The sequence below is a fragment of the Halichoeres trimaculatus genome, unplaced genomic scaffold (genome assembly GCF_033239565.1).
Source record: "Halichoeres trimaculatus isolate MK-OKI-2021-1 unplaced genomic scaffold, fHalTri1.1 fHalTri1_scaffold_7, whole genome shotgun sequence".
Lineage (NCBI taxonomy): Eukaryota > Metazoa > Chordata > Actinopteri > Labriformes > Labridae > Halichoeres > Halichoeres trimaculatus.
In genome coordinates this window covers 11,972,428-11,989,836 of record NW_027437185.1, presented here as the reverse complement: position 1 = coordinate 11,989,836, position 17,409 = coordinate 11,972,428, and the positions used below count along the sequence as shown (strand labels likewise).

Genomic DNA, 17,409 nt, shown 5'->3' with positions numbered 1-17,409 from the left:
TGAGAAACACATGATGGATCTGTTCAGTTCAAAGGGTTTTTGGAGTATCTCTGCTCGGCCTGTATCTCCACACTGATACTAAAAACAGATAAGAGAGCTCTCTGAGGTCCGGGTCAAACAGGGGGTCTGCAATGATCCGTGATTTAGGACTTCTCCCTGAGTCATGTGAACGGACCAGTGAATCCTGTCCTCATGTTACACCTCCACCCACAGCTCCAGTCCTGGTTTTCAAGACTGGTGCAGACAGAGAAGGAGTCCCTGCTCCATGATCCAGCCCAGGTGTTCCTGTTTGCCACGTCTTTGTCCCCGGAACTTGCACTCACTCCTGGGTGTCCACTAGGGTTTTCTGCTCGCATCTGGATCCCAGTCCTGAGTCCTGTCCCACAGAAACCACGGCGTCCTCAAGTTTGAAAAGAAAAGCAAGAAAATACCGGAGGAAAGAAGAAGAAGAGTTATCTTCCCGGCTCGTTTTTACCGACTGCTCTGTTCCCGCGGTGTGATTTTTCCACGCGTCGAGTCTGTGAGGTTTTCACTTTGCGTTTCTGAGATTCTGCCCCGCAGTTTGAAAACTTTCTACGTGTTTTAAAACTTTCAAATCCTCCCGTTGCCTTTTTACGACCGTGTCTGGACTTCGGTGTTAACCCCTGGTAGCCCAGTCCCTCACAGTCGACGCTGCTCTGTGTTTTTTTTTTCGGTGTTTTTGCTCAGAGTGGGTTCAGAGTGGCCTCAGAGCTGCTGTGAATGAAGTTTCTGTTGAAGCACAAGAAGAAATCAGCGCGTCTCCATGAGGAAACTCAGCGTGGGAGTCGCTGAAACTTTGTCCTAGCTTTTTCACTCACACACACACACACCTGAGCGAGTATTTCTTTTTCTCTTACTTTGAGCTGGTAACTTTGCATTTCGTCCTCCGCTGACACAAAATGAAGACGCTGCTGGTGCTGTGTGTGGCTTGCTCTCTTATCATGTCGTCGGTGTCGACCACTGCGGAGCAAAAGTTGAAAAACTGCAACGAAGTCCGTGCTGCATACAGCTCCAAAGGCTTCAACGTCAATGATGTCCCCAACATCGGAGTTACCGGTGAGTTTTTTTTGTTTTGTTTGTTTTCATGTTGGCTGTACTTCTTTTATTTCCCCCTTACACTGCTGAAGTACAGGTTTTCAAAGTGGAGTCCGGGGTCGCCACACGGGTCCTTCAGAGGTGTCTCGGTGGTCCTGAGCTAAAGAGAGTTTTAAAGAGTTAGCAACTTTAGCATAACGTAAACTGGGTACACATTTATCTCAGGTATCTGTTCCCAGCTCTTGTGTACTCCAAAAACCAGTGTCAAACTCACCTTGTAACATTTCCTGCTGGTTTTCTTGAAGTAAATCTCAAACATCATGCAAGTTGTTGACAGAAAAGTAAAGCATGATGTATAACTCCCTGTAAAACTGTCACTTCATACATGTGTGAGCCCCTGACAGAGCCATCATACACTCATGGTGTTTTTTCCATGTGTTAAAAGTTACAGTACATTGTTAAGTTGGGGGAAAGTAGCTGTGAAACATTTGGGGATGAATTCTTCAGCCAAATGTGCTGCTGGCAACTCTCCACCTCTGCTCAGGGTAAATATAGTCCTCATAGGAAATACTTGTAGGTAATTCATAACAATAAAGAGGTATAATCAACACACAAGCTGTGTTCCCCACTGAAAGAAGCCAGGTCTTTGTTTATTTCCAGGCTTCCTCAACAGAGGCTCCTATGGCTGTGAAGTGCAGCGGGCTGCCATGCTTTCATAAACACTTCTGTGCGCTGTGGAAAAGTTTGGTGGACACTTTGAACTCTATTCTATTTTATCCTCTTCATTTATATTACGGGACACTGACTTTGTGGGTATAACACGCAGTCATGGCACATGTTGTCCTCTTGGTCAACCTGAGCAGGGCAGGATGTAACGCACTAACAAATAGGAAGCGCTGAATTTAAGAGGTCAGACAGAGGTGATAGAGCAAATCAATGAGGCTAATGATGACTTAAAGCTAAATGATGGAAACATAGGTTGGGGGTTTACAGTGGAGGCTTGTGGGGAGCAGGGGGAGGGAGTTGGGGTTTGAAATTCCACTGTGCCTTGCATACTTTAAAGCCCTCCCCCTCTCCCATTTCCCTTTCATTCTTTATGGTGGTCAAAATGAATATGCACACATGTATTCAGACCTTAAAGTCAGGTTGGGTTGCCAGTTCTGCGGTGGCTTTAGCCTGATGTCCTTTATGATCTGAGAGGGGTTCTTTCTGGCATGGTGGCTGTCACGTTGGGTTTTGATTTTGTTCTTTTACAAAGTCACGTCTTGAATGCACACCCATCTTGATTTCATTTCCTTTTTTCATCTTTATGTGTTTTTCCTTTGTAAAAAGTGTTTTTTCCCCTCTTTACTGTCCTGATATTCTCTATTGGTTTACTGCTTGCTACAAGAGAACAGACTTGTATTCATGCTGACTTAATTCTGGCTTCTTACAAACTAAGTTGGACTTTGCTGTGCAGAGGCATAGAACTTAAATTTTACAGCCTAAGAGTCGTGTTGTATTCTGGTTGTGTTTATCTGTGGCACTAAATGTCGCTAAGTTACCCTGCATGTCTGCAATAGTCAGATACATCTGTCTCATATCTCGATGTTTCAAAGAAAGATCCAAACAGAGGTGGTTTTATTACATAGATGTGTTATCTACACACGCTCCTTCTTCCTACCATGGATTCCTGGTGTATACCTGTTTCTGGAGTAGGGATGGGTACCGAATTAGGTACTTTTATAGGTACCGACCGGCAAAAGTACTGGGTACGGATTCATCTAAAACCAAAAGGTACCATATTTAGGCACCTAAATGCATCCTTGTGACTGTGAGGGAGTGGAAGAGTAGGTGATTTTCCATGCTGGACATGAACACAGCATTGCACAGTTATATTTTGAGAAAGAAATATGTTAAATAGAATTTTTTTAAAATATTTATCATTAAACAAATTAATATATTTTACCACATAAACACAAAAAAGTACCAAAAAGTGGTACCATTGAGTACCAGTACCAATTGCCAGGTATCGGGCATCTATACCGTATCATTTCAAATGTGAAAGTTACCCATCCCTAGTCTGGAGCCTGGTTCATACTAATACTGGCTTTATACTAGCCGACAGTAGAGGTCGACATAACCTTTTACCTGCTGACAGCCAACGTATGGAGCCTGATCTTCAATGCCTCGAAGATGTGACTACATGTTCAGACTTTTGGTTGGCATATTTTCTGAACTTAGTTCATTCATACGATCGACTGCTGAAATGCTCCGATTCCGTCGCAATGATTTCCTGTGCACAAACAAACAGAGTTTGTAAAGGAACCAGGAAATGTCGATATGAATTCATTCATGCATCAAAATTGCATTACCAGCTTGTGTTTATGCAGAGTATTGCAGAGTGACACAGACGCCCAAATGTATGGTGCTCAAGATGGGAGAGGTCATCGTGGTGTAGAGTCAATGCAGAAGTATACACCAGGCTGAAAACAGGGCCGACCTGAATGAGCAGCTCTTTGTCATTTAAACAGTCTGAGACAATTGATCCATAGAAAGCAACACGGTCTACTGTCACTGAAGAGAGTCGGGGGTCTCCACGAAACAAGATCAGCCACAGGGCCCCTGCTCTCTGGAAACGTTTGGTGTTTCTGGCTCCAGAGAGACTTCAGTCATGTTTGACAAGAGCTCAAAGACCTGATGTTTTCCTCTAACCTGAACACAGTCTGTGTTAAAGTCAAACTGAAGGGCTCCTCCACCAATTACCTGAGCAAACATTCAGAGTCTTGGTTCATAAGTTACTAATTATAACAGGAGAAACTCTCTTTACTTTTAATTCTTGATACATAAGCCACATGTTCAAGAAAGACTTTAAGCCCTTGTAGAGAGAACAGTTTGCAAATCATCCAGTATTTCTTCGAGTCGTCTGAGAGGAAGAAACTCTTGATGTGTTTTTCTGCTTTGACATCAGCATCATGAGAAGATGAGCTGTTTCTGCTGAGTGTTATTGGAGACACAGGTTTCAAATCTTGCCTTTTCATAACCACAAATATCTCATGATGTTATTGGCAGCGCGCAGAGAAAACTGTTACTGTTCATATCATAGACGAGCTCATCTGAGGCCAAACGTTAGATTCAATAAAGCTGTTTTTATGTAAACCTGGGATGAAAAAGCTGATTGCTCCTGCGCAGACGGATCACACTAATGCAGAGGAAGAGCAGGCTCAGTTGGTAAATTCCTGCTTGATCCCATGGTATCAATCTTTTGCTGCTCACGTGGAAGCAGTTAAAGACCTCATTTCCAAGCTTCTTGTCTGCTTGAGGATGATTTGTTTCGGGCTGTGGTTGAGTACCTCAGTCAAATGTGGAAATAAATTACTCTCGCAGACTTTATGGTGACAGCTGAATAATTTCAGATCACTCAGACTGTAAATGTTGGTTTTACAGACTTAATCTGCTAATAGGAGGTGGTGTATATCTTTTTCTTTACAGTTGCAGGTGATATCTTCCAGCACAGCCTGAACACACTGACCAGATTCAGTCTGTCGTGTCAGAAGCTTCTTGTTTCAGGGTTGGGCAGACCCTCAGCCCCCCTGTTTTTTGCAGCTCTTCAACCCAAATCTGTTTTGGTTTACTCTGGCGGTCAGGCTTGATGTCATGCTTCAGGTATGGGACAATAGCAGAGATCAAAGAGAGGAGCGTCGCCCCCCTCCCTCCCCTCCTCAGTACAAGGAGCATCTCCTGCTCACAATCAGCTCCGTGCATTATGACTGAAACTCAAAGCGTGCATGACCTCAGCGCGTCGGCTCCTGGGTGAGCTCGAGACAATCTGCAGCCTCACATCGCCAGGGCTCCTGCTCTCCTGGCTGCTGGCTGCACGCCCTGCATCATTATGATCAGGGAAATAACAGGTTGTGTGATTGCAGTGACATTCAGCAGATAAGATAAGAGCAGGGAACTGGAGCAAACACCGTCTGCAGGAGTTTTTATAGCTGAGGGACCAATCTTTCTCTCGACGCTGGAACCGTGGCCTGGTATTTCAAACACCTGTAATAATTAACTACTTAACTGCCAGCCCAGTGTCTTGACTTGCTTTCAAGGTCAGACCTATAAAACTCAAACAGTGCTCTTTGTGAAAATCTGTGCGAGTGAGAACATAGAGAAAAACTTTTGATCTGCACAGCTCAGATCAAAATATTTAGCAGCAGGAAGTATTATTCTCTTTCTGCGCAGGAAATGACTTTTATTAAGAAAACCAAAGACTAACATCTGCATATTTAAACCTTCAAATTCTAACTGTGTGGACTGAATCTTTCAGAGCACATCACCGCTGAGTTCTCTTTTCTTTTTCTGCTCAGCACATGAAAGCAGGACAACACTTTCAGACCAAACTGGTTTGATGCAGAGCTCGGAGGGATCAAATAGATTGAGGTGTGCCGTCAAGCAGACCGCGTCCACTTAGTGGGTGTGGTTACAACCACTTCACACATGGACGTCTGAGTCACGCTGGGGAAAAGGAGTGACTCACGCTGCATAAAAACTGCACTTAAGATTGGATTAAGTGAAACACAGTGACAGATTAATTCTCTTAAAATCTGAGTCATGTGAAATCATCATCATCAGGTGTTGGACCGTTAGCTTCAGCCTTCACATCAGCACAACAAACATGGTTCAAACATGATGGTTAATCTGAAGAGAATATTATAAATATGTGTGTGTGTGTGTGTGTGTGTGTGTGTGTGTGTGTTGAGATCACATCCTCCTCCTGCGTTAAAGCCAAACAGGCACGGTAATCTCTGATAACATTCCTGAGCGATGGGATATTCTTTGGAGCTTCCTCGTTTGAAACCGTCGAAGCGCGTCTTTCCACTCGCCTTATATGTCTTTGTTTTAATCAGATGTTGATGCTACACTGAAAGCTCCCCTGGGTTTAGGAGTGGGAGCGTAAATTAGCTGGATGTGAAAAAGTAGAGACTGTAATCCCAGCCGTCAGAGATGACAGCGGACATGCTTTGTGCTGCGGGAGGTTACATGAGGATGGAGAGCAGGAGCACATTACTGATGCTGAAGTTATTAACTTGATGCACAAGTTATATCCTCGTGAAAATAATTCCTAGCTGGAAGAAATACCAACAAGCAAGTGAACACGAGGAAGTTTGTTTTTTCTCAGCGGGGACGTGAAAACACTAAGAAGTAGTTTCCTCCCTCCTCGTCCTCTGCTGGTGTTTTTGATCAGTTAAAGCAGTGATAATGTGTTAGTTCCCCTGCCCTCTGAATCTGACATCTACTCCCTCCCTTACCCATAACTGAGTTCAGGTATCATGGGGTTGAGGTCTCATGAACCCAGAGGGAGCCTGGCTGCGACTGTCAGAGTACAAACATGGCCAGAGGAGGGAGAGAGGGAGGGATGCTACACGTGCCTGCCAGCTCCACCATATCTCGCCTCTGTAATCAACTTCCTGCAATCACAGAGTGGCAGCTTCGAGATCAGCGGCTCTCCTGGTGTCCGGTTCTGCTCCGCTTGCAGCATCAGTCTTATCTTTGCGGCAAAATAAACCAGCTTATCACTGCGTACCAAAAATGTAGGCAGATGAAACTTAAGAACGGTGCCAACACGACTTTTTTTAAGCAGCTGGTGTTTCTTATTTTCATCGTGACGCATGTGTGCCTTCAGAGCATCAGTTAGTCCATCTTTCTGCATCTTTCCTTCACCCCCCTCTTCCCACTTCTTGAAAATTGCCAAGTGAGCGGCAGATCAGTGGGGGCTAGATGCTGTGTGTGTGTGTGGGAACAATTGAGCACCCCCTTTTAGGCCGGCCTGCCTGCCCCCCTCCCCACCACATTCCACACCAGACCACCAAGACCCGCTTGTAGGAAGCCCTGGAGCTGGGAACACACAGCAACAAAGAGCGCTGGAGGGGCTGACTGAGGTGTTCAGAGGAAGAGAAGGAGATCTGGCTGACAGGATCGAGTCAAACTGAGTCAAACTGAGTGAATCTGAGACCCAGGATCCTGATGGTACCTCTGTTTGTGTTTGTGTACGTTGAGGACACATGATACAGACGAGGGGAGGCGACTGCAGGCATACATGAGCTGTGACTCATCGTTGCTCAGTCATGCAGGCATGTTCATACAGCCTGCTCCTTTTAGTAACCCCTGTATGCATTCATGTCTGTCTGACACACAATACACAGTTTAACACAGCTTTTAGCACCTTAAGGTGGGACCGTGAGTCCTTGTCTGATGCAAACTGTGTGAAATCCTGATCTGAGGTTGGTGGTTTTCTGTTCTTCAGACCCCTGAAACTCGCTGTTAACACGCTGTTAAAGTCAGCCCTCCACCCCCGCACTGACTGACTGACTGACACATCAGTTCATTTTCTCTTCAGCAGCTCCTCTGGGAGCTTGTCTCGTTCCTAATCTTTCCTTTCTTTGCCCTCCCTCGGTGATTTCCTTTCGCCTGCCGTGGGTTGTGGTTTTGCTGCCATGCTTCCTTCAGACTTTATAACTCTTTTGTGTGGTGTTTGCTTTGTATCTTTGTAGTTTCCTGTGTGCAAAAAAAAAACTACAAAAGATAATATACTTGCCAGAACCAGACCACGCCTCTGGTAAACCAACATGTCTTTGTGGTTTGATTGTTTCACGTCTAGAAGAAGAAGACAAACCAACACCAGGTTTCCCTGTGTATCATCTCCAACCTCAGCCTCTTTGGATCGCTCAGCTCCTCTGGCAGCTCAGCTCCCTTTGTGCTGTGGTGTAACTCTTCTGTTCCTCTGATATCTGAGCCTCGGTGCGTCTCTTTTGTGCTCACCACCCTGGTGCTGGTGTCACTCCACCAGCTGTGAGGAGTGTGGCGGAGGGGCGGTGGGCTCTGATCCCAAGCTGCAGGGGTGAAGTGTGAACCCCGTCACCTGACAGAGCTCCTATCATTAGCCTGTGTTAGCTGCCAGTGTGGGAGTGAGGTTATGATGAGATGTAACTCAGGTTTATTGATTTCCAGTGAAGCCACAGTGAGCCTGTTGTCTGTGATGATGGACGTGATCGCTGTTATTACGATTGCTTGTGGTTAGGGAGAGCCGTGAGGGAGCTCAGCCAGGGACTCGACTGGGTGTTTGGGCTGAAACCCCGGCGTTGGGTGCCAGCCAGATGAGCTGTAATCCCTGCTAATTACTCCCAAGGCCCACTGATGAGGGAGTCACTCACACTTAGCTCACTTTTCCAAACTGCAGTTAGCTTAATAGTTATATTTATCTAATCCCTCTGTGTGCCTTTGATTTGTTTTCTTGGGATCAAACTTTGCTGTTTCTTACTTTGCGTCATGCTGATCTGTGAATTTGACTGACAAGGAGATACTTTGTGTTAAACGCTGGTCATCAGGGCTCACACTGAAAACACAGAGAAAACAATGCCAGATGCCTTGATAAGCGAGCAGCAAAATAAAACTCACATGAAAGGCTCCAGCGCTGGGTTGAGTGATGGCTCTAAAGCTGTAAGTCATTTGGTCAGTGTGTGTTTTCAGGGTGGTTTTCGCTGGCAGTAAAATATTAGTCGTTATGTTGGAATGTGCGTTAACTTGCCAGGAGTTGAAGTATTGTGCATCCCAGTGATGGAAAGCAGCTTTGATTTATTGACACAGTACATTGTATTAGAAAACTCTGAGCTATCCATGACTGAGAACCATTAAACTATCAGACTGTTTGACTCTCCGGTCCCCCTGACAGCCGGCACTGAGTGCTTCTCTTCCCACTGCCTCCGACGGTGTCCAGTTTCCTAAGGCCCAACAGGTATATCAGAATCTTTGTTGCCCTTTTGTAGCTTTGAGCTCCCAGAAACCTGATCATATGCTTGACCTCATTCTGCCTGGGGGGCTTCGTCGGGCCTCGTCCTGCCGCAACATCTGGTGGATTTCAGTTGCTTTTGGATGTCTGGTATAAACATTGTCAAAGAGCTCCCTGTCCTGAGGAGGGGTGTGCCGCCTTGTACGGGATGTGATAAAATACATTTGTGAGAAAAAGTTGTTTTTGAATTAGTTTTATGTTAGTGAGGAGTCATCACATCGAACGTGCACAGAAACTGTCAACGATAGGGATGGGTACCGAATTAGGTACTTTTATAGGTACCGACCAAATTCTGTCAAAAGTACCAGTTCATATAAAATCTGGTTCATGTAAAATCAAAAAGTACCATGTTTAGGTACCTAAATGCATACTCTTGACTAGAGCTGAAACGATTCCTCGAATGATTTGAGGTACTCGATTACAAAAATTACTCGAGTAATTTTCTCCACCTCGAGGAATCGTTTAATTTTAAAAAAGATCAAAGAGTGGTGTTTCAAATAGAGCTGAGGCCATATTAAGAGAGTTTTCAGATCCCACAAGCTACCTCTTATACAAAATAGCAACTAGCAACAAATCTAGCTTCTTTTCTGGAGTCTGGAGACTAATGGGTCATTCTACGAAACGGGTGCCGTTTGGGTCCGCAACATTTGATGAGATGTACAAGGCACAAAAAATGTGTCAAAGTGTGTTTAAAAATTTTGGAACTAGCAAAGCAAGTGCTCTTATTGACATGCTGTATCAGAAAATTCTATTTCTTAAAGAGAAAAACTTTCATTTGAAAAATAACTGCTCTTTAACTATACAAAAATGTATTTTATCCGATTACTCGATTAATCGATGGGATTTTCAGTAGAGTACTCGAATACTAAAATATTCGATAGCTGCAGCCCTACTTGTGACTGTGAGGGAGTGGAAGGGAAGCCAATTTTCCATGCTGGACATGAACACAGCATTGCAAGGTTATTCAATGAAGAATAAATATGTGTTGTCAAAAAAAAGTATTTTATTACTTAACAAATTGGTATTTTTTACCACAGAAACACAAAAAAAAGTACAGAAAATTGGTACCGGTGAGTACTGGTACCGATTGCCAGGTACTGGACATTAGTACCGTATCGTTTCAAATGTGAAAGGTACCCATCCCTAGTCAACGATCAGGCCTCAGAGCCTGTTTCTAAACCTCTCTGAGTCGTCTGGTGTGTGGCTTTTCAGCAACATGTGTGAAGTACATCTCAAAGTGGACCTATTTGTATGCTCAACGGTAGTCCATTTCTCTGACAGCACAACGGTGTTTGTGCAGGGTCCCCTGGTAAAGCACTCGGCTTTAAGTAAAGAGTGTTTTTTATCTTCTCCTTTAAAGTCTTGTTTTCATTTGTGCGCCATGAGTCAGTGGAAAGACGGAGGGCAGGAGACGAGGGACAAGCCAGGAAGGTCTTTTGTGCTCCCTTTTTTCTCCTCCTCTCCTCTTCCCCTGTGATAATCACGCTGTGCTCTAACTTGTCCTTGCCATTTGTCTAAAACCTCTGCCTGTCTCTGCAAATCTTAAACATAACACGGACTCTCTTTCCCTCTCACACACACGCACACGCACACACACACACACGCTCATACTCATGTCTAGGTGCTGTCTATTGTAGTAGCACGAGATGAAAGGCAGCAACTCTGCGGCTCATCAAAAGGCTCAAAAACCTGAAAGAGCTGAGGACAGTTTGAGAGATTAGAGCAGTTGTTAATGTGAATCAGTGCCTCGGACGCCTTTTCATGGATCGTGTTGTTAGGAGAGGACGTGGTAGAAATAAAAGTGCTCAGCTTTTCTGTTTGGTTTGTGCGCTGTTTCTTCTTTATGCATTTAACTCAGGCACTCGTGTTAAACAGATTGAGCCGAATGGATTTTGCAGATCTGAGAAAGGAGGTCAGAAAAATCACCATGGATGCTGTGTTTACCACAAGGAAGTGAAACAAGTCTCAGAGTTTTTCAGTGCAGCACCGAGTCAAATGTGCCTAACTCAGTCCTGAATTGAATTCACTGATTTTATTTGACTTTAAGTTTCCTCCAAATGTGTGAAACTGTTTTAAGAAAAGCATAAAGCTTGAAAACATCCCCAAACTTACCAAAGTGAGCTGCATGTGTGAACACAAAGAACTGAAAGTTTCACCCCACCTAATTTATCCTGCCATCCCCCTGGTATGGTTTCAAAGTAAAGTCAGGGTGAGTTCATGTCAGAGTGCAGCAGGAATACTCCAGGAAAAGTCCTTTTATGGGCTGCAGTGATCCTGTTTATACCACCGGTGTTCTGTCTAGTTTTGCTGCTGAGTTGAAAAATGCTGCCCTAGAGACACATAAGTCAAGCGCTGAAAGAGAAACAGCGATAAGGAAAAAGTAAATCACATGGAAGACCACAATGAAAAGACCAGTTGTTTTAATTCTGAATACTGCGACGTAAATTTCATGTCAATTCCTGCTCCTTCAGAGTCCTCCCTCAAACTTCCCGCTACCAGGGGACATGTGTGAACACTTAACTCAGGTAAAGTGCTGGGGCAGAGCTCCCGAGGGCATGTCTGAAATCGTCTGTAGTCTCTTGAGGAAGCTTTCATTTTCATATTTACCTGTCTTCTACTCTGCTGTGTTGTGATATTTCTTGTAGATATCATATTTTGATGTTTGCTTTTGGCTAAGTTTACAATAATCAGTTTTAGATTTTTTAAACTTTCACTTTCTTGCTGTGTCTTGCTGTTAGATGCTAAAAGAAGTGGTATCACTATCCTATAATCCAAAATACATCAATAAAAACCCATACAAGCCAACTTCACTTTATTATCCTTTAATAGATAACAAATAAAATGACAAATATTCTATAGATGGACTTTTGCTAATACGCCAAGCCACAGGACTTGGCATGTTAGCACAAGCTAATTAAGGACACATACCTGGTAAGCAGAAAGCCAACTTGCATCACTTTTTGACTTGTGCTGCTCTCCAAGTTCCCCAAAGTGAGTGAAAGTTGAGCCAGGCTTCAGCCCCGCTAAGCAACAAAATTTAACTGTTTGGTGTTTCGTTTTACTTTGGTTGTTTTTCATGCTCTGTGCTACGTCTACTATCGCAGCCGCGCAACGTTGCTTCTTCCACAAGTTAATCAACACGCAAAGTCACTTGCACACTTGGCGTACTGTGATTGGCTCAGGCAAAAACGCTCAGAAACAACCTAAGACAACCTAAACATCAACATACAGGCAGAGGAGGGGGTTTGAGGCAGACACAGACACACATGTATGAAGGCCCAGAAGTGATGATTGAGCAAATTAATCCCGTAAAAGTTGACATTTTATTTTCCTGCATTTTATCCTGCAGACTCTACGTATAACATGAAACTACTCATGTCTGTGTACCATGTAACCAATCAAACTGAAAGAAGTGGGGCACTGAGAAACAAAGCTAGCTGCTGCACTAGCTAGCTATGCTATCACTGTTGGCACCACACTGACATTGTCTTTTATCTCTAGTTTATAGCCTGAACTCATTTCTTCTTGCACTGAAGTTGCATGTGAAAGTCATAATACATTCATGAAAGCAGCAAAGAGCTAAGATGTCTCTATTGGCATGGCAGAATATTTTTCTGTGTATGGCTCATAATTTATGATAATAGTTTGGTAGATTGACCTACTTGTCGAAAAGTCGTCCTGCATGTTGAGCTCTGTGTGGATACTAATGTTAAAAATGAGTAACTAATGTAAGTCATTCTGTGACCGATTAACAGAGTGGAGGTGAATTTGTACACGTTCCTTTCTGCTGCACCCTTCTTTCTGGATTATAATGTGTATATTTTACTGTTTGACACAGATTAATGTTTTTAAAGATGTCACGAACCTCAAACAGAATCTCTTTTTCTTTCTTACATCATGCTGTTATGTCTGCAGAGGTTTTACAGGCACAAGTGATTTCATCTAGGAGTGCAGCAGGTCAATGCTCGAGTACAAGCGGCTGGAATGTGATTTTCTGACTTGTTGAATATTCTCGGGGAAGTGCAGGAGCAAGTTGAAACCCTGACAAAGCAGTGACCTGGGAAGTAGTGTAGGCAGGGAGCTTTTGTGTGGCGGGACAAAGGCGGAGACGCAGGGCTCGGACAGGAGAGGGGAACGGAGCGGGTGAGAGGCAGCGGGTATGTTGTGGAAGCTCTCCAGGGGCTTCTGAGTGAATGTTCATGGATGACAGCGTTCTGGAATGTTCTCAAATGGAGAGTTTTAATTGGCCAGAGGCCCCGACTGGTTTAGCAATCAGAGGTGGACTCTGGTGGCAGAAGGCACAGATTTATGGGTCCCTGTGTGAGCGTTGTTGGTCTTATGGTGGTGTTTTCTTTCTGGATAGAATAATTTACAGAAAAAACGACGACCCAATTTGATTTTATTTCTCTGAATGAGTAAAATCTGACAGCAGAGCCTCTGTGGGTTGTACTCACGCCAGATGACAAGCAGATTTCTGTAGCTGAGTGTTATGACAGCTGTGTTGTGAATGATAATTGAATCCCTCTTATTTAAGGAAACATTATTTTATTCAAAGATTATCCTCAGCCCTGCGGGTAGTCACTGCATATCTGAAAATACCCACTCCACAGAGTAATCTGTACAAACCCACACTTCCTGCCCTGTGAGAGGATGGCGAGCATTGTTCTGATGGAGTAAATCTCTCCTGTCACGAGCTCTGCTGGTGTTCCCCACACTCACCACAACTGAGACGTCTCCTCCCAGCAGTGGATCCTGTAATTTATGGACGTTAGCTCTGTTCTTCTGTCGTCATCGTTACATCTGTGACTTCAGCTGATTCATGAAATGTACCAAAACGAGAAGCCCTCAGTTCAGATAATGAATGGCTGCTCTCTGGTCAGCTGATGAAATCAGTGTTAGCTCATTTAATTCACAGTACTGCCAGTGTCATGAGGAGCACTTTGGAGTTCAGTGTCTTGGTGGAGCAGGGATCAAACTACCAACCCTCTGATTGAGAGATGACCCACTGTACTACACAGTAATCCAGTGTTCTCTGAATGTGCTCTGCTTGTTTAATCATGTAAATGAGAAGTTCATAGTGCAAATTAAACATGGGTCATGAATTTTTACAAACTCAAAACATTGTTTAATCTTAAAAATCAAATTGTCCACTTGACTGTTATCTTTAATTTTTTTTCCAGTGTGTGTACTAGTCCCTGGTTTAATGTGCTAGAGCCACCACAGTAGGGCTGGGACGATATACTACTCCTCGATTCAATTCAATTGCGATTTTTGTGGTGCCGTTTCAGTTTAAATTGGGATTCTTCGATATTGACGATTTTAGTTTGCTTTTTTAACACCAGACCATGTGAAAAAAAATGACGACAGTGTCTACACACTATATCTGGAGCCATATTCTCTAATAAACTCACATCACATGAATCAGAGAGACACATTTTACCCTCTGCTGGAGAAAAGTGCTAATTTTTACCCAATCCAGTTTATAAACTCTAACGGCACAGGAGGTTAGCATTCCAAACATAGTGTAAAGCCACGCGTAATAACTCATAGAAACTAAGGCTGGGCGATTATGGTAAAAATAAGAATCCCGATTATTTTAAGTGATATTGAAATCACCATTAATATACACAATTATTCATTTATTAAAAAACTGTAGTACTGATTTAAACACAACTTTAGAGAACCAGCAAGTGGCACATACAGTATTATTGATACACATAAGTCACACACACTCGCTGTGGCTGCACATGGGACACAGAAGAGCTATGAAGCACAGGAACTTACATACATCTACACTGTGTGGCATATTAATTGTTTTTCTTCGATTATATTGTTTTTATGATTGTCAGATGGCAAAATTGAAATCACGATTAAAATCTGATTAATTGTCCAGCCCTAATAGAAACTGTACAATACTAAGGATGGGAATCGAAAAGAAATGTTTCAATCTATCGATATCGTTAGCCTTCGTGCTTAAGGATTCCCTTATCAATTCTTTACATTGTGCCAGAGCCGCCGGGCCTTACGTCGACTAGTCTGCTGCAGCTATCTTAGTTTAGCAGTTAGAAAACGCTGATTCAGGATTTTCAGCTTGAAGTTTTACTGAAGACCTGACTTCATAAAGAAATGTTCATTACTCTCTCTCAGGAGATTCATATTCAGTTCATTCGAAATGCTATAAATCAACTTATTTACCAAAATAACAAACTAGCGCAAGCTTGATGCTATTGTATATGGGAAACTGCATTGATATGCTAGCAGTTAGCATACATCAGTATAACTTCAGCTTCAGAATAGAATTTCATCACAGGAACATATCACATCAACTCTTTGTAAAAATGTCAAAAGCTAACAGGCAATTGAAAGGCTCATGGCTGACTTCATGACTACGGAAAGGTTCCAAACAACTTAAACCATCGCTATAACCACTTTGAGACACTAGATGGCGTACTTGAATTATTAAAATATTTCAACACAGTACATCAACGTCACATTGTGTGCAATTTTTATCTGTTTCTGTTTAATTATGCCCAGAAATATCCAGACTGAGGGACCAATTACATTTTATTCCCTCACAGTATAAACTCAATTAAAACCTGTAAAGCTACTTTTTGTACCAAGAAAATTCACAACAGGAATTGATAAGGGAATCGATAATGACATTAGTATTGACAAAATCTTACCAATTCCCATCCCTATACAATAACGCAATATCACTGTGTTCAGATTTACAATCTTTTGGACATTTGCATGAAGGAGTATGTGTTGAAAAATGCCCAATACACTCATTTCTGATTTAAATCAGTCCTAAAATAAAAGCTTTGTCATTATTTTGTCACAACTTTCATATTTTAATCAAGAAGTTAACACTCTGAAATCCCTCACCTTTGTGTTTCTCTCTGCTCAAACTTCTCTTTTAAACACATTTCACAGTTCAACATTCCAGACCCAGAGATAAAATGACACTCTGAGGATTCATCAAAACAACTTCACCCTTTTTGTCCGTGCTCCAGCTTGTGATGGGAGTAATTCTTGAAGAAACTGAGCAGCAGTCAAGTGAAACCCATTAGAGCAGACGCAGGGTCGAGGCTTGGCATCGCTTCACACTATTTGGTTACAACTTTTCCAGTCACATTCAGAAGTCCACTGCCTGCTCATTTGGTCTCTTTGAGATGTTTCTAATGAGCTGAGATCTGAAGAGCATTACTGGTGTGGCCCAAGATGCTATAAACGTGTCACTGAGGTGCAAACAGAGGGGGTGAGAGCATCAGGCGGCCTGATTACCTCCATATTAACAGAGTCTGTAGAGTCTTACAACACAGTGTGGATGAGCATTTTCTGCTTTTACTGAGAGCTGACTCATCAGTGTGAGGATAAGGTCCTGGTTTGGATCTGGGATTATCTTCTCTGACCTTCCAGAACATTTAGACATCATAATTAACAAGCCTGTATCTTCTATTTTACTCACCAAAACTGGTATCTGAAAATGTAGAAGAAGTCTCTAACAGGATTAGTGTCCCCTTCGTTCCTCTGTGAACGTTTAAAACTTTCCCTACCCCTGCAGCGATCCCTCCAGCTTGTAAATATGACTCACGTCTTAGTCAGCTCACCTAACTGACAGATTTATATCTGATGTGATGTGAAGGACGAATTGTTTCGGTTAAATTTGGACCCTGGTGGTTGACACGCAGTTACGTTTCTTTCTTTATAGATTTTTGATCATTTTTATTCCACTAGAATAAACTTGTGTAAAGATCCTCCTGCTCAGTAAATGAATCTTGTCAGCATTTATTCCATCACTGTGAATAGATGTGTCAGATTAATTTCCAAGCGACATTTCTTGCGAAGTAATTAGTTGAGAGGTTTACTTTCAAGTGACAGATTTACTAGTGTCTTTGTTGAGGATCAATTATTCAGGACTGCTCAGAAAATTACAATTCTGACCGAGAAATTAGTTGATAATGCATTTTGAAAATAAAAAGGCGGCTTTTAGACTTCTTTTAATTTGAATCCAGGTATAGAAACATGGTAAAGATGCGACAGGAGGCCTGTTTTGACAGCATGCTTTAACAGGAAAGAGTTTAAGAAGGGGATGGCCCCGAAAGCAATTGCTATCATTTCAGAAATGAAACATTCTGCTGTTTTTCAGCCTTGTAATCATTTCTTTTGAATCTTACCTTCAAAGCTCCTTCACTCTACATGTTTGATGCACTTAACAAGTTATGGTGTCTCTAGAAATGGAGTCCCACCTCAGACAACAGGTTGAGCTGGTGATGGTTCATAACAGAGCTGAAGAGACCGCAGAGCACAGAGGTATCCAACAAATGGCACCGATCCCTCAGTCCTCCTCTCCCCTGCCTGATAATTACACCCCAGACAGAGCGAAGGAGAGTGTTACCGCTGCAGGGCGTGTAAATTTACAACAGTTTGTGTGAGTAATGCTCAGCAGACTGGCAGCACTTTCCTTTACATGTTAGAGCAGGGAGCATAATGTGACAATTAGTCCTCAACCTTTGTGCTCAGAAGTGTTGTTTAGC

At 42.9% G+C, this 17,409-nt stretch overlaps 1 protein-coding gene across 1 annotated transcript in view; it reads left to right on the top strand.

Moving 5' to 3' along the window:
- Positions 1–235: 235 nt before the first annotated feature.
- gpc4 (glypican 4) overlaps positions 236–17,409 on the top strand; it is a 37,442-nt gene continuing 20,268 nt past the window's right edge. Inside the window, exon 1 of the mRNA XM_074674310.1 lies at positions 236–1,077. Coding sequence (XP_074530411.1) covers positions 921–1,077 — 157 coding nt within the window. The 5' untranslated portion in view covers positions 236–920. The remainder of the gene's footprint in view (positions 1,078–17,409) is intronic.